At 43.2% G+C, this 22,610-nt stretch overlaps 1 protein-coding gene across 3 annotated transcripts in view; it reads right to left on the reverse strand.

Moving 5' to 3' along the window:
• BOD1L1 (biorientation of chromosomes in cell division 1 like 1) overlaps positions 1–22,610 on the reverse strand; it is a 53,154-nt gene that overhangs the window by 21,442 nt on the left and 9,102 nt on the right. For all 3 annotated transcript variants that reach the window (XM_064584289.1, XM_045881472.3, XM_064584290.1), the window contains exons 3-12: positions 21,838–22,028; positions 20,510–21,124; positions 19,745–19,894; positions 17,292–17,458; positions 15,896–16,007; positions 15,099–15,237; positions 14,074–14,146; positions 5,571–11,694; positions 3,443–3,507; positions 2,462–2,546 (exon numbers count right to left, since the gene is read on the reverse strand). In XM_064584289.1, coding sequence (XP_064440359.1) covers positions 2,462–2,546; positions 3,443–3,507; positions 5,571–11,694; positions 14,074–14,146; positions 15,099–15,237; positions 15,896–16,007; positions 17,292–17,458; positions 19,745–19,894; positions 20,510–21,124; positions 21,838–22,028 — 7,721 coding nt within the window. The remainder of the gene's footprint in view (positions 1–2,461; positions 2,547–3,442; positions 3,508–5,570; positions 11,695–14,073; positions 14,147–15,098; positions 15,238–15,895; positions 16,008–17,291; positions 17,459–19,744; positions 19,895–20,509; positions 21,125–21,837; positions 22,029–22,610) is intronic.

A 22,610-nucleotide genomic window follows, 5' to 3' on the forward strand; every position in this document is an offset into this window, starting at 1 on the left:
ATCTGGCCACTGTAATTAGTTTAGGGTGGACAAAGGTACCTAAGCTGAATCAGAGTAAGTCTTGGGATTTTGGCCAGGAATGAGAGGACAAAGATATTTCTCTAGAGGTTTACAAATGAGAAAGCAATTACCTCTGTTGGGGGCTGAGGGAAAGGGAAGAAATTGGGTCTTTGCAAGATGGGTCTTTGGGGACATCACCATGCTCTTGGATCATGCTCTGCCTGAACTTTGCAGTCTTGTGAATACTATTATGGACTGGATGTTTGAGTCCCCCCAAAATTCATATATCAAAACCCTAAGTCTCCAGTGTGATAGTATTTGGAGGTGGGGCCTTTGGGACGTTTAAATATCATGAGGGTGGAACACTGCTGGGATGTGTCCTTATGGAAATAAGAAGAGAGAGATCTCTTTCTCTGCATGCATACATGCAAGAACATAACCAAAAAGAGAGCCCTTACCAAGAACTGGACCATGCTGGCGCCCTGAACTTGGACCTCCAGCCTCCAGAACCAAGGGAAATAAATATTTGGTGCTTAAGCACTCGTTCTATGGAATTCTGTTCTAAACAGCCTAAACTGCCTAAGACAGTGAGCTAATACATTTCCTATAAACATCTGTAGGGTTTTTTTGACTTGCAACTAAAATCACCCTAACTGCTCTATGCGGCTGGCGTGGACATTTCAACATTGGAAAAAAAAAAAAGAAAAAGAAATGGCATAAATTTGGTCATATGCTCTAGAGTTCCTATTACTTTTTCCCCTACTTAATGTGCAGATCAGAAGAGATGATACAATATTGACTAGAATATAAACCAGAAATAATTATCCATTGTCACAATTTTCATTTCTAGTTCCCTAACCCAGTGGTTCTCAAAGTGTGGTCCAAAGACCCCTGTGGCTCCTGAAATCTTCCATCAAGAGCTCCACAAGGTCCAAACTATTGTTAAAATACTAAGGTGTTGGGGCGCCTGGGTGGCTCAGTTGGTTAAGCAACTGCCTTCGGCTCAGGTCATGATCCTGGAGTCCCGGGATCGAGTCCCGCATCGGACTCCCTGCTCAGCAGGGAGTCTGCTTCTCCCTCTGATCCTCCCCCTCTCATGCTCTCTGTCTCCCGTCCTCTCTCAGATAAATTAAAAAAAAATCTTAAAAAAAAAAAAATACTAAGGTGTTATTCACCTTTTAAATTCATGAGTACACATGCTATTTTCCAGAGGCCATGTGAAGTTCCCAGAATTATCTGAAAAGGCTATTAAAATCCAACCATGTTACACTACATCAAAAACTAATGATGATTAACAAAATAAAATAAAATAAAAAAAAAATCCAACCATGTTAAGTGTGATGCTTAATTTTCTTCATATACTTCAACCAAGATAACAACAGCAACATATTGAATACAGAAACAGCCCCAAGTAACCAGCTGCTTTCTATTATGCTAGACTTAAAGATATTTGCAAAAATGCAAAACCATGTCACTTTTCTTCCTACATTTTGTCATTTGGGAAAATTTGCTATTTTTCATGAAAAAACTGTTATTTATGTTAACCTATAGTGAATGAATACATTGAATGAATACATATAACCTTCTCAGTTTTAGTTTCTTATTTGGTAAATGTCAACAGGTATAATCCACATAACAAAAGTTCTCTGGGATCCTCGATAATTTTTAAAAAGTGTAAAGTGGTCCTGAGTTTGGGAGCTGCGGCCTTAAACCTTCCTGACGCTGAGGCTCTCTCCTACAGAACATGAAGAATACCCCGAAGACAGCACACGGAGACTGGGAAGAGCCTGTATGAGCCGGAAGCAGCATCAGTACTCACCAGGGCCCAGTCAGAGCACAAGGGCCAACAGGCAGAGGTTTGGGTGGGCGCATGGGCTGCAGGCTAGCTTTTGGAAAGCAGGTGCAAGAGCACCTGGAAGGGCAGGAAGGCACGTGGAGACACGTTTTGGGGAAAGAGCAAGAGTTTGCCCCAAAGCAACTTGCTTTCTGCCATATTTATTTGGAGATAAGAGATTTAAACAATTGCCTTACATAAAACTGACAACTGATGAGAAAAAGTATATGCTAAAAATGAAATAGTAAAGAATCCTCTCCAACCTCTTTTAAAAGGTGAGATGCAAATTCACAAAGCCTGTCAGTGTTTTATTATGAATCAGCTATTATATTGATTTTATTTTTTTTAAGATTTATTTGAGAGAGAGAGAGAGAGAGAGCAGAGCAAGTGAGAGAGAACATGAGTCAGGGAGAGGGGCAGAGGGAGAAGGAAAAGCAGACTCCCGGCTGAGCAGGGAGCCCGATGCGGGACTCGATCCCAGAACCCTGGGATCACGACTTGAGCTGAAGGCAGACGCTTAACAGACTGTGCCACCCAGGCGCCCCTCAGCTATTGATTTTAAGCTGTAACAAAAGGTAAAACCACAGACCAGGAAAACAATGTGAACCACCGCTGAAAGCAGCTTACCTACTCCACTTGGCTTTCTCCCACATGGACTTGCTGGTGTTCCTAGAATTTCACGGTTTTTCTCTTCCTCTGATGGTACAAATATCTAAAAAGTCCGAAGCACCATAAAAAACTAAGTTAACTGAGGTTTTTACAAGAAGACACGACTAACCTCAACTTAATTAAAACATCTAGCATCTTGTAACAACATAAAAGACTACTTTCAAGTCTGTGTAAAATTGAAATGAATACATGCCCACCTTTAAAAACAACAAACGAACAAAATCAATCTCCTATTTCATCCATCAATGTTTCTCCCATTGCTTTAAAAGTAAAACTGCAAATTAGTGTGACACACATGGCCCTCACTGATCATGCCCCTCCCTCGTCAGGTCTGCATTTGTCCATAGCACACCCTGCATCACTGCAGTGCCCATGGTCACAACTGACCCTCCTGCTCCGTGTCCAGAACATGCGTCTTTGCCTGCAAGACTCTTGTTTCTTTTTCCTCTGGTAAACTTCTACGCTACTTGTAAAACCCCACTCCAATATCTTCTTGCAAGCCCTCCCGTCTGTGTACCCATTGCTCCTGCTGGTAAGTTGAGTCTCCTCTGTACTGTACATAGTCCCCATGTTTACTGCTACCTTGTCTCTCTTATACTCAGAGGGTGCCATGAGAGCAGGCTGCAAAGGGGGCGTGGAGATTCAAGTTCTACTTTGGAAATGGATCATATAAGAACGGACAATGGATTAAATGTGGGGTGACAGCAAGAGACTGAGGGTGACTCCTGGTGTCTGGTTTGAGTAAATGGAACTATGATGGCACTATTTACTGAGATTATTGAGGTTCTTAGCTTTCCTGCCTCGGGGTATGACAACAACGTCTAAGTGTCTCAAGTACACTGGGAACAGGTACTGATGCTGAAGGACACATACACCTGCATGTGGTGAAATGGTACTCACACCATCTACAGCTCAGCGTAACTGACCTATCAGCCATACCTCAGTTTTCAAGGTGCCTTTCAGTGCCCGTCCTCCCAGAACATTCGACGGAGACTCTTCACTGCCTAATGAAATTCAGAGCATTAAACCAATTCAAGAATTTGCTTACAAAACACATGCCAAATCAAAAGGTAACAGAATGTTATTATCTAGCATGCCATGACCCCTTCCTCTAATGTTTTATTTTGCTGTCAGTAGAAAACAATAAAAGGAATATGGATGAAAAATCTTGGATGAAAGGCAGGGGTCATTTACTCATTTTTGGGGAGTGAAATTGTTCCTTGCTGTTAAGACGGCTGCCCAGAAAGAATAACAAAAGATTATTTCTGGAGACATCACATTTCCAAATATTTTTCTACAGTGTTCTGTATCAAGTTTGGCCCTAAAAGAAAATGTTCTGGGGGCACCTGGGTGGCTCAGTCGTTAAGTGTCTGCCTTCGGCTCAGGTCATGATCTCAGGGTCCTGGGATCGAGCACCGCATCGGGCTCCCTGCTCAGTGGGAAGCCTGCTTCTCCCTCTCCCACTCCCCCTGTTTGTGTCCCCTCTCTTGCGTTCTCTCTTTCTGTCAGATAAATAAATAAAATATTATAAAAAAAAAAAAAAGAAAGAAAAGAAAATATTCTGGGCCACTGAGATATGTTCCCAACAAAGAAAATGTTTATGAACTGACTCACTTTGCTTGCTTCACCCTGACACAGCAAAGTCTAAAATCATGTTAGGAAGCTGTGAGGCAGACAAAGGAAAATGGCATTTTCTCTGGTGGAGACTCAATCCCATCCCTGTTGCAGTCCTTTCTTTCTCTCTTCCTTGTCCCTCTGTGACTGTGGCTTCTAGTTCTTTTACCCGCCCACACAGAAGCCTCCAAAGAAAATCCTTCCTTTCTCTAAGAGGCTGCAGGCTTTTCCTTGCTAAAACCTCTTCTGTTTCTGCTCCTTCAGGGAAACAAAGGTGGGGAGGAAGGAGTAACAGACTGTAGCAATGGTTAAGTCATAAAAATCCGCAGAGCATGCAATTTACCCAGGCTAAATTCAATGGAAAATTGTCAAGTTCCTTATTTCAACCCTCGGAACACTTCCTAACGACCCCTTTCTTAAGTCCCTTTAATGAACAGGACTCAATCTACTGGCCTCAGCTTCCTGAGGCTGTATGTGATGACATCCAAGGTCTGTTCCAGTTTAAAAGTCCAGGACACTAGAATTTATACAGCCAGAGTAGAAAAGTCAACGACCCTAACCCCTTCAGGTCTAGCCCATGACGTCCCTCTGAGTTCTCACAGCATCTAAGCATCTGCCACTAGAGTGTCACTGCCTACTTAAAACACAAGGCTGGATTCACAGCTGCTCCCCATTTTGAAGAGTTATCTTTGCATTCCCAGGGCCTAGCACAGTAGAAGCTGACCCAGAGTGTCTCAGGTTGGATGGCACAGTGAATGACTGAGTCCAAAGCTTACCCCTTTGAAAGTTATCAAGTATTTCTAGCAAGATCAACTCTGAAATCTGTCAGGAGGGAACATGTTTCTTTTCTCTTTCAAACAAATGCCAAACCAGAAACTCATTTTACCTGAACAAGAAACTCAGTTAAAAAAAAAGTGCTCCCCTGATCGTAAGTAGCTAGCCAGACTGAACTGACACATATCACAAGTCCATAGCACATCAGATGAGGGCGTGTTTGTTGTTGCATGATTATCCCCGTTTTATACAACAGAAAACTAAAGCTCAAAGGTAATTTTTTTCTAACGGGCCCCAAGTACTATCCAAGTTATTTAAACACTCAGAACCCATTTCCTCATTCGTAAAATGAGGGTGATAAAAAAAATACTCCTTTCACAGGTCTGTTGTAAGGTAGTGTTCATTTCTACTAACAAGAAACCCGAGGGTCAAAGGTTTAGCAACTTGCACATGGCTGGCTGACTTCCTGTCTGCCAGCCTCCTGCCTCTGCTCTCCTAGCATACGAGAAATGGGTCTAAGGTTTTCAGTTTTTAAACCCAAGCTTCTAAGTTCAACCTTCCCATTTGAGAAGTTATTTTATGACATTCTGGAACCAAAATCCTCTCGGAGGACGGTCTTAAATGTACTCTACATGCAATCATCTTTGTAAAATGCTACAATGTGCAATTAGATTCTCACCTATGTCATGCAAGTTTTCTTCAGGAGGGACAGTGACCTTGAGGTCCCCTTCCTCCTGGGATGGCTTCCTCATGCCATTACCATCTCCTGCTTTCTCACTGGACCCTTGAACCAGACGTCTGCCATTGTGATCACTCTTTCTAGTCAAGTCCTGCTCACAGTTTGGAGCAGACAGGGCTACACCGTAGGCAGCTGGAGGGACCGGCACGTGGGAAGGGCCAACTTCTGACCCCTGGCCATTAACACATTCAGTGGTGGTGGTGTTCACGGGGCCCGCGGGCCAGGACTGCTCAGGGCAGGACGGCTCTGCCGCAGCGTCTCTGGCAGGTGGCGCGTCTCCGGCTTTCTCAGCACCGGGACTTACTGCCGGCAAGCAGCGGATCCCGAGGGAGGAGCCCTCAGCCGTCGGGCCCGCCGTTTGCTCTGGTCCCGTCGGATCCGCAGGCGAGTCCGCTCCCCTCCGCACACCCCTCCCCGCCCGACAGGTGCCGTGCCCTGTGGTAGCTGCCTCCCGACTCCCCTGTCCAATCTGAACAGAGCTCAGCCACGCACTCCTCTCTGCTGCATTTACGAGGCGCACACTGCTCTCCCTCGGTCCCTTCCCCGCCAGCGGCACCTCGCGGGGGCCGTCCTGGCCGAGCCCCTCCCCCGGAGCTCGCGCAGCACGTGGCTGACCGCCCGCCGCAGAGGACGCACTGACCGCCGCCCTGTGGCGCCCCTCCTCGGCGCCCGCCGCTCTGCCCCCTGCCGGCGGCCCGGGGCGCGGACGGCTGTTGGCGGCCAACAGGCTGGGCCCCGGGGCGTCGCCCTCGCTCATCCCGGCGGCCGACGGGGGCTCTTTGCCCTCCGTGTTGCTTGCAGTCTGGGGGTTCTCCTCCTGCTTGCTGAGGCCGGCGGGCGCCGGCACGCACTCGGCCGTGCTGGTGGAAATGACGGCTGCGTCGCCCAAGTCCTCCATCCTTTCCGAGCCAGGCGGCTCGTCGTCCTGTGCGACTGCACCCATCATGACTGCCTCGCGGCCCTCGGAGGTGCTGGTGGAAATCATGGCGGTGTCGCCGATCTCCTCCGCTCGCGTGACCGAGGGCTGGCCGTCCTGCCGAGGGGCGGCGCTAGACACGGGGCCCTCGCAGTCTTCTCCCGAGCTGGTGGAGATGATGGCGCTCCCGTCTTTCTCTTCCAGGACAGTGGCGGGTCGCGCCTTCTCACTTCCGGCACGGGCGCCGCCAACAGAAGCCTCGCACTCCTCTGCTATGCTGGTGGAGATGAGCGCGCACTCGTCTTTGTCCTCCTTGCTGGTGGAGGCGCGCGGGCTCTCCAGTGCTGTGGGTGCGCTGGGCGTGGGGCCCTCGAAGTCGTCGGGGCCCAGCAAGCCTGGGCCCTGAGCGCCGTCCTCCACGGTGGCCATCGGCTGCTGACTTTCCGCACACGTGTCGGTCGTGGCGCTGGAAATGGGCACTTCGAACTCCTCCCCTAGGCTCGTGGAAATCATGGCACACTCGTCTTTCTCCTCACTTCTCACAGCAGGGCCTGGGCTCCCACCTCCTGACACTGCACTGGGCATGGGGGCCTCAAATTCCTCCATGTTTATTCTGGTGCCTTCCATGTTTTCTCCCGCTCTCAGCAGGCTGGAATGACCTCCGGCCACATCCGCAACGGTGCTCAACTGAGCGGCGTAGTCGTGCGTGCTACTGGTGGAAATCATCAAGCCCTTGCCTGGACTCTTAACCCCAGCTAAACAAGCGTGGGTGGTAACCCTGTCACTGGCTGTCCTGGCCCTAAGGCCATCGCATTCTTCATTGTCCACTGAGGTGATGACACCTTCATCTTCTTTTCCACCGGGCGACGTGTGACCAGCTTCACATTCTGGGACTGCCCTGGACGCAAGTACCTCGAAACTGCCCCCCACCAAGCCAGTGGAAATTGTGGTATCATCAACTTTTTCTTTTCTGGTTGGCAAACTGTCACTCTGACCTGAAGCCGCACTAGTCATGGGACCCTCGCAACCTCCGGGAACTGGTACTACTTCACCCTTCCCTGAAGCCGCACTGGTCACGCTGCTTTCGACGACCCCTTTCGCACTGGAGCAGATCTCCGCACGTTTCATGCCCTTCTCTGCACCACTCATGCTGTCAACGTTGCTCTCGTTGGCATTGGTGATGGTGGCTCCGGCCTCAGCTCCCACGTGCCCTGCCGCAGTGCCAATCTGACTGTCGCCTTCCTCGGCACTTCCACAAATCGATACCCCTTCATTCTCCTCCTCTGTCCCAGTGCAAGTGGATGCGTGCCCGATTTCATTTCCCCTTCCAGTACTGGTCACCACCCCTTCACCTTCCTCATCCTCCTCTTTTGCACCGGTGCTCGTTACAATTCCTTCGTCATCACATGGCCCAGCAGCGACTGATGGCACGTTAGGGGCTTCTTTGGCGACCGTGCTATCCATTGCACCCTCTGCACTGTCTTCTGATTCGGAACTTAGAGCAAAGCCCTCACTGCCCTCTTCTGAGCCTGTGCAGCTCGCCGGCCCCTCTCCGTCGTCTTCTGTTATCCCTGTGCTGGTGACAGCACTTTCGCCTTCCGCCCCGTCATTCACAGAAGCGTCTCCTTCCTGGGGGGCACCGGTTCCAGGTGGCGGGTCGTTACCGACAAGGGCCACGGCTGCCCCCGCAACCACGCGCTCCTCCTGTCGCTCGGCACCTGTTACTGAGCACATGACAGAGGTAGCGCTTCTCCTTTCTGCCCCGGTGCATGTCACAGTCCCCTCAGTTTCTTTTTTGGGGCCCATTCTCGTCGTATTTCTCTGGAACCCATCCACCTCTTCACTGCTTAAGGAACCCCCCCTTATTTCTGTCCCAGCACTTGTCACCGCGCCATCGCTTTCAACCTCACTAATAAAGGTAACAGTTCCTTCAGCCATTTCTGAGCCTCGACGTGAAGAACCGTCACATTTTTCTTCAGAGCCGGCACTGGTGACGGCATCATCCTTCTCTTCTGTCACACCACTGTTGACACTGTCTTCAACTGTACCTTCGTGAGCAGTCACAGGGTCCACTGCCCTTTCTTCAGATTCAGCCATAGCACACTCTCCACTCTCCCCGTCCTTGGTGCTTGTGAGGAAGGGTTCACTTTCGGCAAATCCTTCTGTGACAACACCTCCACCTTCTTCAGCTGCAGCAAAAACAGTGCATTCGCTGGCTTCTGCCCCAGTGTGAAGAGGATTGTTTCTAGAGCATGCTCCTGTTATGAAGCCTTCGTCGGCCTCAATGCTCGTGCAGGGCACAGCCACCTCACCCTCTCCTGTTTCTGAGGAAGTGGTCGTGGCATGCCCTGCCTTTACTGCGTTTGGGGGAACACCTTCATCCTTCCCTGCAGTGCTAGTGGCGAAAGAAGTCTTTTCGGCTCTGCCAGACCCCGCTGTCCCATTGGCAGTTTTTCTGTTCCTTTGCTGTAAAACTGAAGAAGCAGTGTTACTTCCAGCGCTGGTGTCCACCTCACTACTTTCAGTCCTTCCTTCAACCACAATTGATGTGTTTTCCATTTCACCTGGGCCACTACTACATTTAGGTTCAACAGTCTCAGCACCTTTTTCTGTACTCATGCCTACCACAGGGTCAACAGTGATGCCATGTTTTTTGCCATTTTCTAGGACACCTCTCGCTGTCTGCTTTGAACTGGGCTCTGTGTTGAAGTCACTTTCTTTCCTGGCCATGTCCATCAAGCCGCCTTCTTTGTGAGCATTCCCATTTTCCGTATTCACGTCTATTAACTTGCTACCAACAGGCACATTTACTTTTCCTTGTTTAGTGTGCAGCACAGCAGGCTGGAAACCTTCTGGAATGTGTCTTCTGCCATCCATGCTTGCTTTTGCCAGTGTATCTACTGTGGAAACTGCCCCACTTTCTTTGCTGTCTCTTGTCCCGGGGACTTCTGATTCCCTAACAGTCCAACTTTGGTTAGGAATATCAGAGTGCTCCACAAGGGAGGTGCTGGCTGTGCCACCTTCTAAAGCAGTCCTTTTGTCAATCAAAGGACTTACATCTGTATCACGAGATTGCTTCTGAGGCATCACAGTTACTGAACTTAAGGACGGTGAAAGATCTGAATTGAGGGAATGTTCATGACCAGCATCTCCTTGAGCTACATGTTCTTCAGTGGGTCGGGTTGTGTTTTTCAAATTCTTTTGTGCCCTATCATTTTCTGATGGGGCTCGAGACAATAGTCTAGGACTAGTTTCAGAGTCTGTATTGGTTTCATGAGCTCCCTGTTGAATGGGTTCTTTCTCCCCAGGGTTCAGTTTGGACACAGCACTTTGGATATGCACTTTCCTGGTCAGGGTGCCTTTATGGTTAGCGTGCTTTTCAGAATTACTAACAACTCCTGTTCCACGTCCTGATTTACAGGCTGGAGCTGCTGTTTTTGAATCTACTGTGGAAGTTCTTAATTCATCCTTTAGAACCATGATAGTGGTTTTTTGTTTCATAACATTTTCAGAGTCAGTGTCTTGCTGAGAACTACTATTGCTGCTGTCTTGGGTTTTAGATACTTCAAATGCATTTTCAACAGCTGGCTCAGAATCAATTTCCATTGGCTCTTGTTCAGGCATTAATGTGGTATCACTGCCCCTTTTTGGTTTCTGAACAGAGGAACTATTGGGAGTACTCAAGGAGTTTGCTGCTGATTTTTCTTCTCCTTTGGTCATTTCTTGGGATAAGCTTCCTCTTCGGTTTTCACACAACCTTCTACTTAATTTCTTTTCCACAACCGAACTACTCCCTCTGGTCTTTTCATGATTACCGTCAACTTCTTTACCATCCTTGTCATCTGATTTGTTTTCTTCCTTCTTTTTCACTTCCTTACTACCGTGCTTTAAGCTTCTGCTTTTGTGCCCATCTGATAACTTCCTCTCAGGTCTGGAGGAGCCTGACTCCTTCTCAGCCTTATATTTCTCCTTTGCTAATGGTAACTTGGCTCTGTGACTAGAATCCTTCTGTGTACCATGTGCTGAGGAAGCGGCACTGTCCAATACAGCTTCAACCCCAGTTTCCTCAAAAGGTTTGTCTTCAGCTTTAGACTTTCGCTGTCTATCTGGGTCGATCTCTTCTGTGTTCTTCTCCTTATCTGATTTTGGAGTGGCTGCCTGTTTTGTGACACTTTCTTGTAATTCCATTTCAGCTGCTTTTAACTGTTTGCCTTGACTTTTTGGTTTAGACTTTAACGTAAGTTTCTCTTCTAGTAGGCTCTTTGTTCTTCGCTTCTCCTTGTGAACTACCTCTTCTGGTTTTGAATTACTATCTAAATTAGTTGAGTCTGTATCACACTTATCCTCTGAATAACTTTCACTTCTTCTCTGTAATGTGATTCCATGTTGCCTGGAACTCAGAGAATCTTTCTGAATTTTAGAATCACTTGATCTTCTTGATTTGTGCTCTGCCTTAGTCTTCTCAGCTGGTATGTGCCTCTCTTTTTTATTGTTTTCTTTACGAACATTCTCATCTGTTTTTATAATATATTCAGAAACTGGCTTTCCATCTTTGCCTAAAATTGATAATTTCCTTTCATTCTTATGTTTACTTTTTCGTTCAGTTTTATCATCTGAAGAAAGTTTTGTTTGCTGACTTTGCTTTTGAATATTTTCATCCACTTTTAAACCTTTCTCCGAAGAGTGAAGCTCAGTCTCATCACCTGTTTTATGCAGACAGTCACCTTTATATTTATGTTTTGTAGACAATTTGTCTTCTGACAGAGTCTTCTCTTTTTCAGGCTTCTCCTTGGAGGATTTTGCCTCTTTCTTAGGTAGGCTTTTCACATGTGGTATTTCAGAATCATCTTTTTTTAGATGCTTTTCATTTTTAAGTGTGTTTTTCTGTTTCTGGGGCTCTTCTGTGCCAATTTCTGACCGTTCCGCTTGCCTTTTCCCATCTCTTGTATCAGGCTCTTCCTGTGCCCCTTCCACCACAACAGGGGTAGATGTGCGTCTTTTATGTTCTCTTTCTATTTTGGGTTCATTTTTGTTTTCGTCAGCTGAATGCAAAGATTCTGAAAGTCTCCGGGCAGGTTTACTTAGTTCACTTTTTACATGAACATGCTTCAGATCCTTTGAAGAAGACACCTTTTCCTTTTCACAATGCTGTAAGAAAATAAAAGTTAAAATATGAGCAATACTAAAATCGATTTTTATATTCAAACTTAACATTTGGGAACACTGGATATGCTGAATGCTGTCATGTGTCACATGTTACTTAATCTCAGCCAGCAGCCTGTGGTAGGTACTGGTGACCTCATTTTATGCACCAGGAAACTGAAGCTCAGAGTGCCTTCATAACCTGATACCCACGCAATAAATTGAGGGGATTTCATTCTCAATTGAGTACTCTTCCCACTACATCACAGACATCTGTGCACAGACTAGTTATTATTCCTGAGACTTGTCCATGCATTTGGGAGGCCTTTAACTCCAAATTGTTAAAGCTCACTAATACCCAGTAGCCATTAATGCCATTAATAAATATAAGCTGCACGAAATGACAGTGTGATGTTCTTTTTAGTCCCAAAGCATAGTCTGTGATGATGAAGACAATTTAAAAATTTTATACTGAAATAAAGGTTTCCTAACGTTTTAATTTAGGAGTCTGAATTATCTATGGAAACCTCATGAATCCAGGCTACTTGTAGGACATTCTACTTAGAAGTTTCAAATGCACACAATAACTCACTCTAACAGTAACCATATCACATATAAAGCATGCGTATGTTTATGTAACCAAAGGAAGACAGTGATGGACCAGTGCATCTGGCCCTTCCTCCCTGTCCCACGATATGGCACTGAGGAGATTATTAATATTAATGAATGAATGCTGATCAAACACACTTTAGTACAGTCTCACTGACTACTACCAGTAATTACTCTTATTCAAATAATGGAATGAAGTTCTCAGAAGATCTCTGTGTCTCTGGGTCAGTTTATCACTGTACCTTCTTACCATTTAACATAAAGATTAATGCAATTCTACTAACTCAGGGAGCAGGGCGCAGTGAAATCTTAAAAAATACTTTAAAATTCATCAAAGAAAGAACAAGGATTTTATCAACCCAATTTTACAATAAGTTTCAACCAATTAACGTGAATAAATATTGTAAAACATGCCATTAAAACATCAGGATCTACTCATAAATATATCTGTAATTTGTGAATAAAGAAATCAAGATTACTTATTGGATACGAATAAATAATCTCTAAATTATTAGTTTTCCCTTGGAAATGTTAATATAGTTTGGGAATAGGGGCGCCTGGCTGGCTCAGTTGGTAGAGAGCATATGACTCTTGGTTTCAGGGTTGTAATTTTGAGCCCCAGGTTTGGCGTGGAAGCCCACTAAAAAAAAAAAAAAAGTTTGGCTTCAGAATTATAAACATGGCAGAGAAAATAAGGATTTAAACCCAGTGAAAGTAAAAGTTTATCCCAAGAAAATAATCCAAACATTCATTGAACATAATTTTTACTATCTAAATTGATCAGATCTTGGAAGTAATCTAAGTGCTCAACTCTAAGGAAATGCTTAAATGATGGTATGTCTATTCGATATAACACTACACAATCATTAAATATAGTAATTACAAGCTTACAAGGTAACATGAGTAAGAGGGAATGTTAAAATCATTTTGCAAGATTACATCCACTCTACGAAATTATGTACATTTGTGGATGAGGAATTCAAGAGAATGAAATGGATGGTCTGCTATGCAGAGGGATTTTAGCCCCCCTCCCCTTTCTTTTTTATTTATTTATTTAAAAAAAATATTTTATTTATTTATCTGACAGAGAGACACTGAGAGAGGGAACACAAACAGGAGGAGTGGGAGAGGGAGAAGCAGGCTTCCTGCTGAGCAGGGAGCCCGACATGGGACTCGATCCCAGGACCCTGGGATCATGACCTGAGCCGAAGGCAGACACTTAACAACTGAGCCACCCAGGTGCCCTCTATTTTTTTTTTTTTTAAAGATTTTATTTATTTATTTGAGAGAGAGAAAGAGAGAGCGTGAGAGAGAGGGAGCATGAGCAGGGGGAGGGGTAGAGGGAGAAGTAGACACCCCACTGAGCAGGAAGCCCAATGTGGGGCTTGATCCTGGGACTCTGGGATCATGACCTGAGCCAAAGGCAGACGTTTAACTCACTGAGCCACCCAGGCACCACCTCCCCTTTCTTTCTTATTATTATTACTAGCAATTTTGTTATTGCCAATATAAGAAACAGGGGTGGGGAGTTGGGGGGTGAGGGAAAGGAAAGTAGAAAAAAGTAGCTGTTACCTGGATAAATGATTACATGAATCAACTGGTCAAAATGAGGAATTCGGGCCATAATAGGATGTGGGTTCAAGATGCTGAAAATGAGGGATTTTTAATTTAACTTGGAAAAGATAAAATTGAATTTCTAAGTTTTACTCCAAAGGACTGAATGACCTGTATCTAACAAAAGATCATTTAAAATGGGTTTTATTAATTAAGACACACCTCACTTGTCTTGAGAGTTTCTTTGGAATCTTCTTCAGATTGAGGTTTCTTTTTAGAATTCTCTTCAACATTCCTAAGTGGGAGGAAAGAGTCATACATGAACTTTATTTGAATCAAATGTTTCTCAGGAAGGTTAAAAAAAAAAAAAGCTTAGTTTTCCTTTATTATAAACACTTGATCCATAAATGAAGGCTCGTTACATTTCAATTTAACTCCTATCATAGTCAACAGAAGCAAACATAATCGCCAGTGTGACACAGATAACTTACTCTTGGCACTAAAGGAAAGTATACTTGAAAAAAAATTCCTAATTTGTTGCTTGAAGATGAATATTTTATGGGTTATAATTAGATTTTGAAAGTCTTACCATCTTTTGAGTAAATAGGGTAGTAGGATTTATTCAGATCAATAGGAATGAGGTACAGTAAGAAAACTGAGAGCAGACTCCTCTCACTGAGTTCTGCGAATTATTGATTCTGCTACCTTGAAGTCTATGACAAATGTCCATAATTGCATCCTGATCATAGCTTTTGGCTCCAAGGACTTCAGAGCCACTTCAGCTTTCTAATTCTATAGAATTAAATATAATGCAATGGTAAGTAAGAATTTGGTTCAGCCCTCTGGTTTATGGGGAGATACATGAGATATTGTTGAAGAGAATGCCTAGCAAGCCTGGAAAATGGATGCAGTCACTGTAGACGTTATTGAATGTCCACAGTGGAGATACTTCCTGAGTATTCTAGAGGGTCCACGAACTCTGAACTTCTAGAAACAACTGTGGGTTTATGCATGTGCGTTTTTCTGGGGATCCACTCTCCAAAAATGATTACGATACACTACTTTGAAATACAGATATCAACACAATGAATTATGCTACGGGAAGTGCAATCCAACAGTTTTCATAAACATGCAATAATGACACAAACGTTCAAAGTATGGCTCTTTACTGTCCCTGTCAATGCCTCTCTTCTGAAAGCATGCCAGGGGAATGTTACAATGGGAAAGCTGCCAGATAAAATACATACCTTGAATCTTTCTTTCTTTTTTTGCTTAAGGCTACTTTTTTCTCTAAAACTTTCCGTTCTTTAAGGACTTCTTTAATTCTGGGGGTTTTAGGTTCCACAATCTTTGTTGATGATTCTTCTAAATCTACACTATTTTTGCCTAGGAAAGAAACAATCAATAAACTGTATTTCAGAACAGAGTTTATAAACAGTGTTAGTACTTCTTTCTCATTAAGATTTTCTAATCACTGTAAAAATGCTAGATGACTTTAACACCCTTAAGTTGTGCTGGAATTAAAAATAATATTTTAGATGGAAGAGTCTTACCTTTTTTATTTCAAATGCATATATACATATGTATTTTTGTATATTACACAGGATCAGTGCCCAGACTAAGTTCAGTTTTGTTCAGTGAAATATTCCAGATAAATGTCTGACACTTTAGTTAACCTAAAGCATTGATTAATTCTACTAATATCACCAGCAAGGCTTGATTACTCACGGGTTAACAATTCATTTTCCAGTGATAATTCATTCCACAACCACTGGAAAATAAATTGCTAAAATGTGACTTGTATAAGCTGACACCTGACAGAATGTTTAGACACAGAAATATAATTAAAAAAGTGATTCAACACATCAGATTAAAAAGGAAATCTCCCATACCTGAAAACAGATTATTTTTTTAATACAGCAGTTTTCTGACATGCAATTTAGATCATTATATTTTATAATCATCTCATAAGTAATATACGAATATCTAGAAAATAATGAAGTATATAAGATATTTAAAATATTAACGTTAACACCTCCTATACCTTGAATCTTAGCTTTCGAAGACTTTGTCTTTTCAGCTTTCTGCTTTCGTTTTTCTTCAAGTTTCTCTCTATTAATTTGTCTTCTTAAAAGCCTCTCTTCTTTTTCTTTAGCCTAAAACCACAAAATATTCACAATTATCCTGACCGACTATCAGGAAAAAGCAAAAACACCAAAAAAAAAAGTTTGCCCTTCAAATGTTCTTACAAAATAATGGGCTTTGCAAAGGTGCATATTCATTACACAATTTGAAAGCTACCAGAAGAATAAGAGACAGATGTGCAAATTTTCTATTACTCTTTCAGATTGTCATGAGTTTAAAGAATGGGAAAGGTATCATTTTGAGAAATGGTGGTTTAATAAACCAGTTAGTTTAATTATAAGGAGAGCTGTGGGGGGCACCCGGGTGGCTCAGTCAGTTAAGCATCTGACTCCTGATTTTAGCTCAGGTCATGATCTCAGGGTTGTGAGACTGAGCCCCATGTGGGGCTCTGTGCTGGGCATGGAGCCTGCTTAAGATTCTCTCTCTCTGTCTCCCTCTGCCCCACTGCTCTCTTTCTCTCTCTCAAAAAAACAAAGGCAGCTGTGAAAATATGTATGAACATCAAGTATACATAGGCAAATCTCCATAATTTTTAAATTATTCTTAAAGGAGAAAGTTGTGCAGATTTAAGAGACAGCTAGTCCTACAACAAATACAACTTGCTGGTTATGCTCTCAGGACCCAGGTTTTGAATGTGGGACTTTTGCTTTCCTATTTAAAAAAAAACAAGAATCCAGTCATTGTGGGTTACTCCCACCACCCCTTTCCCGCTCAGAACTCAGTCTCAACGTGCCAAAAATCCTAAGTATAGGCGTAACTCCTGATGAAGCAAGTTTCTCAAGAGATAAGCCACTATCTATCAGCATTTCTATTTCCTTCAAATAATTTTCTGTGCAATAATATTTCCTCATTCTAAAATGTGCACTCCATATTTTAATGTTTCTAAAACTGTTAAGTCATCTTAAAACATGTACACATATGAGGTGGCAATTTTTTTCTGTAAGAAGCTGTTAATAATCCAAGGACCCATCTTGTAACTAGAAAATATGTAGACTGCACCCCCCTCTTCATATTATGTTGATGGCTGCATATCCTCTTTGTATGACTCAATCCACACTGGATTCAAACATGTCCATACTGTGAAGCATTCGTTACCAAGTTCTCGCTATTGATCATAATGACACGAACACCTATGTCCCCTGTTTATGTCTGTTCTGCCTCATTAAATGACAGGTTCCTGAAGGCAATACCAACATGTCCGTTTAGTGTGCTTCCCAGTACCTTGCACACAGACTAGCCAAGTTTGTCAACCCAGCTGAATAGGTTAAAAGAGCAACAGATCGAGTCTGACTTACAATTGACTGGCGCCGTTGTTCTACAGTAAGCTCATCGTCAGAATCACTGTAATACTTTGAGTAAAGATATGGTTTGTGAACATAAGAGTGCCGTACACTTTTCGCTTTTCCTTCACTGGGATCACTGGTTTGAGTTTTTGTTTTGTTCTGCTTGTTCTTCTCCTCATCTGGAAGAAAGCCAATAGGAAAAGGAGTGCTTCGGTAAATGACCAATACAAGCCACACCATGCTTTATCAACATCAAGGGGCAAGAACAGCACCCATGGAGTTCAAGTGTATTTGTAGGTCCAATGGGAAATACCAGCAGGTAAAAAATCAGAAATAAACACTCTTAAAGGCTGTAATCCGTATCTTATTTCTTACCATTAGCTCCTCACACATAAAGAAAGCGAAGAAAGACCAGATCTTGTCGCCATTTACGGTTCCTTGCAAATAGTTAATTCTCACTTGTACGTCAGTGGACTTGGTATGAATGTTCCACCACTAAAACCGTGAAAGTGAATAAATTTACTTGAAGCCTCACTTTAACGTGGGCTTGAGATTTTTCTTTGATTTGAGATTTTAATGACAGTAAGAGTCAAGAGTCGATAACTGGCCCTGCACCAAGTATACACTAAAACCCCTCTACCTTGGGCCGCCTGGTGGCTCAGCCAGTTACGCGTCTGCCTTCAGCGCAGGTCATGATCCCGGGGTCCTGGGATTCATTAAGCCCCCGAGTCAGGCTTCCTGCTCAGCGTGGAGCCTGCTTCTCCCTCTCCCTTTGCCCCTACCCCGCTCATGCTCTCGCTCTCAAATCAATAAATAAAACCTTAAAAAAAATTAACAAAACACCTCTATCCTAGGAAGGCGGGTATATTGCCCCATGACACAGCTAAGTAGGAAACTTGTAAACAAGGTTTTCATTTCCTACCACTTAGGACTCTCAAAATAATCACCTTATTACTTTTTGGATCGCATACATAGAAAACCCAGTCCTGTCCAGGAAAATACTTGGAAAGCCCCATAAAAGCACCTAGAATGAGAATTTTCGTCAGCTTCAGAAAGTGGGGTGCTCACAGGATGAGTGGCATTCATCGTCCTACATAGAGCCTACAGAACTGACCTCATGAGGAGGTATGAAAAGCAGATGAGTACCTATGTTGCTTTTTGAAATGGTCATCCTGGGGCTACTAAGAATGCAAAATGGGAGACTGAAAAATATTTCCGTGGAATTAGAAGCATCTACTTATTCTCCTCTAGGTGTTCTATCCAAAAGCCAACAGCAAATTTATAAGATGCTACTTACAAGTAGTTGCAAATATTTGATTTTTAAAAAAAGGTCATAAGCAGAACTTAATCATGTGATACAGAGCAGCACAAAATGTTGGTTAGAAGCCCAGACTCAGGTCTGAAATAGGCACTGGAGCTCAACAGCTGCGTGACCCTGGACAGGAGCCCTCCTCTTGGTGACTTTGTTTCCTCACTTGGACCCACTTCCCAGGACTGTTGTGAGGATTACAGGAGCTAGTACACAGAGCAGTGTGATAACACAATGCCTGGAATACAGTACACGTAAAGAGAAGTATGGTCTTGCCCTGGGACAAGGCAAGACTGTGGTCTAGCTCCTGGGAGGTAATCTCTAAGTCTCTGGGATGTCGTGTCTGACAGGTGTTTCTGTTTGCCTGGGGGTCTTGGGTCAAGCTAAATCATCTCACAGTATGATCTAGGTTGGAAGATCTGGGCCATGGGGTAGCCTGACCTTCGGAGGGGCTGGGGACTGAGATTAGACACTATGTCTCCATGATGGAGCCCCAACAAAAACTTTGGATATCAAGGCTTATGTGAGCTTCCCTGGTTGGCAATTAGCCATATGTATTGCCGGACATCAGGGGCAGGAAAATAATGCTCTCCGTGACTCCACAGGAAAAGGCCAACTGGAAGCTCCATGTTTGGAACTTTCTTGGACTCTGGCCAATGTGCCTGTTCACTTGGCTGATTTTAATGTGTGTCCCTCAGCTGTAATAAACCATAACCACAAATTTTAAAGCTTTCAGTGAGTTCTGTGAGTCCTTCTAGAGAATTATCAAAACTAAGGGTGGGCTTGGGGACCCCAAATTCGCAAATGGTATCAGAAGTAAGGGCAGTCCTGTCGACCATCTCCCTCAACATCAGCCATACAAACCCAGACACACACCCACACATACAGCACCTTCATATACACGGTCTCATCCGTTTCTTGTAATAAGCCTGAAGAATGGAGTTAAAAGATGGAGAACCAAGGCTTGTTGAGTAACTTACCAAGCTTGCTCAGACAGATAACCTCGGAGCTAGGACCCAGAAACAAATCTTCCAACTACAAAGTCCCACGCTCTTTTGCCACTAGACCAGACTGTCTTTCACGATATAGCCATCTGAATATACAAACAATGCTCGACGGAAGCTTCACAGAGGCATTATTAAGTAAAATGCTTTACCATCTGATGTAATCTCTCCTTCTTCCATGCTATCAGACATTACAACTTCCTCCTCGGTGTCTTCTTCAAAAGAGGAAAGGTCACTGGTATGGACAGAGCTAACTGTGATGTCTGTAAGTCCATCCACATCAGAATCTATCAAAGAGCAATCTTCAAGAAGGAAATAAAACACGAAAATCAATCATGTTGTTACAAGAACACATTCAGCACCCAACTCCTAAATTACATTTATAATTTTCTGCATTAAGTACATGTCAAAGATCTTCAACTGTAGAAATAAAAATCTCTCAAAAAAAAAGAAAAGAAAAAAAAGAAAGAGAAATCTCTCATTTGTAACCAGCATCAAGGTAGAGCTGTTCCAAGAAAATACAAAGGCAAACTAGTATTCTGTAAAAATAACTACTAATATATGATGTAAATGACATACACAAAAGCAAATGTTAAGAAAGTATAATATTTACGAATATTTTAAAGATTAGGATATACAACTATGAATTAAGTTGCTTGGAATAATGTATGTGCATAAATTACAAGTTAAATTATAAGGTTTAGAGCTTCTGTCTTCATTTACTTTGTGAGTTGGTACATCGGCATAGAAAATATACAAATGTTTATTCTTCATTTTTTAGCAAAGGGGATATGAATTTTCAGGCTTTTGAAACACAAGTATCAAATAAAGCTATTAAAATTTGAAGGCAAATTTCACCCCCCTCCCCGACACTTTAATGTGCAAACAGTTGAAGATTTTTGCGAGTTTTTATATACCTTCTTTTGTCCCTTCAATGCTTTTAGCTTTATTACTGTTCTTTTCTGAAGGGAGTTTTGAACATTCTACTTCTTTTTCCTTTGCTTGCTTTTCCTCTTTCACTTTTTGTAGGTCCTCACTCCTTTTTGAGTGATCAAATTTCTTTTCGGTCTTTTCCTTCTTTTCTTTCTTCCTTTCTCCTTTGTCATTGCTCTCTGGCTTCTTTTCACCTTTGTCTGTTGATTTGTTTTTTTGGTCACTGCTTTCCTGTTGCACATCTTTATTTAGCAGAATTGAACTATTGCTCTCTTTTGTGTGGCTTTTAATTTCTTCAACTGGACAAGGGAGATCAGTAAATTCTTCAGACTTAGGGGCTGTCTCCTGTCCTTCCCCTGCAGAGTCAGGTGTAGATTTTTCTTTATCGGCTATGTCCTCTGAAGTTCTCTCTTTTTCAGTACTAGTGTCAATGCTTGGCTGAGAAGGGAGTTTTTTGGACGCTCTCTCACTGGTCTTGGCATTTGACGTTTCTGTCGAAGCCCTGGCCGCACTGGCTTCTTGGTTAAGAGAAGTTATGGTTTCCAAGATTGACATGGCATCATTGGCTACATTAGCGCCGGGTCCAGGAGCTGGGACACCTTCGAGGGAAAGATAAGTGTTAGAAAAAATTTATGCAGGGGCGCCTTGGTGGCTCAGTCGGTTGAGTGGCTGACTCTTGATTTTGGCTCAGGTCATGATCTCAGGGTCCTGGGATTGAGCCCCATGTGGGGCTCTGCACTCGGCGGGAAGTCTGCTTAAGGATTCTCTCCCTCTCCCTCTGCCCCTCCCTGTGCTTGTGCATGTACATGCGCTCTCTCTCTACAATAAATAAATCTTAAGGGAAAAAAAAAGAAAAAGAAAGAAAAAATGTATGCAGAAGGTAAGCCCCTCTGCTGAATTAAGCCCCTGTCATCTTTACAAGACACATATGCTGTACAGGCCATTCATATTCCTTTAGACTTTTGGATACCAGTACTAATACCTAGCACATTCTAAATTCTCTACTGTTCTAATACTGAATCATAGGAAGGCCACCATGCAAATCTGAGAATAGTCTAATTCTCTTTAGTTAATTATTCTCTCTATTGAAACACACACACACGCTTAATACATTAGTAAAATGTCTATTACTTTGCATTAATCTAAAAAAGAAATGCTCTATCAGTTGAGAAAAATAGGTGATATTTAAAATAAATATAATGTCACTAGAGTAGCCATGGAGGGAGATGTTTTAAGGAACTACACATCCCTAACTTGATACTCGGTTCAAGAAGCAAAGCAATGGGACTGACCAAGAGGAAAAGCAAGGCACCTTGTGTAATGAGGGAAGAGTCTGGTTTCTCGTCCTCGGGGGCTGTGCTGCTACTTGCTTCCTCTTTGTGATTTAGTGTGGCCAAAAACTCATGCACAGCTTTCTCCACTTGAGGTCTGAATGTGTGGTTGATCTTTGGATCCACAACCTGAGAAATAATTCGGTCAATACCAGACTCCAACATTCCTGATCTGAAACACAAGATAATTTTTACAGAAAGGTAAAAAACAATTTTGTATGACTTGCATTAATTATTTTTAGGTAAAACTGTATCTACTACGTATATGTTCAACCTTAATTTGCTCCAATCCACATCTCAGTATATGGAAAGAACAGGCGGTGGGAAATACACTACCACCCTACGACAAAGTCAGTATACTTTGTATCACTGGTATCACTAGTGGAAATACTAAAGCAGACAAAACAAAAACCAAAACACCCTTAAAACTGGACACAATACACTATCCAGAGCCCACACTTACAGGTGATGCCTACCTTACTCCAACCCTGGCAGGGCATATGGGAAGAAATGTTCACTAAAGCTGAGTCCTGGGTATAAAATAAACCTATGGACTCTACAACTTACTGTATGGAAAGAGTGGAATGAAGAGTGATTAGATATGTTTAAGATAATCTGGAGATGCTTCACAAAGAAGACATTTGCACTGAGCCTTGATTTCCACAGAAGCAAAGAGGAAGAAAGAGCTTAGAGAAATATACACAAGAGACAGAGGAGCAAAGGGGGCAACAAAGTCTGAAATGTGCAGAAAATC

The sequence above is a fragment of the Mirounga angustirostris genome, unplaced genomic scaffold, assembly GCF_029215605.1.
Source record: "Mirounga angustirostris isolate CCGP_5_RB_7025 unplaced genomic scaffold, mMirAng1.0.hap1 SCAF_2, whole genome shotgun sequence".
NCBI classification, from domain to species: domain Eukaryota; kingdom Metazoa; phylum Chordata; class Mammalia; order Carnivora; family Phocidae; genus Mirounga; species Mirounga angustirostris.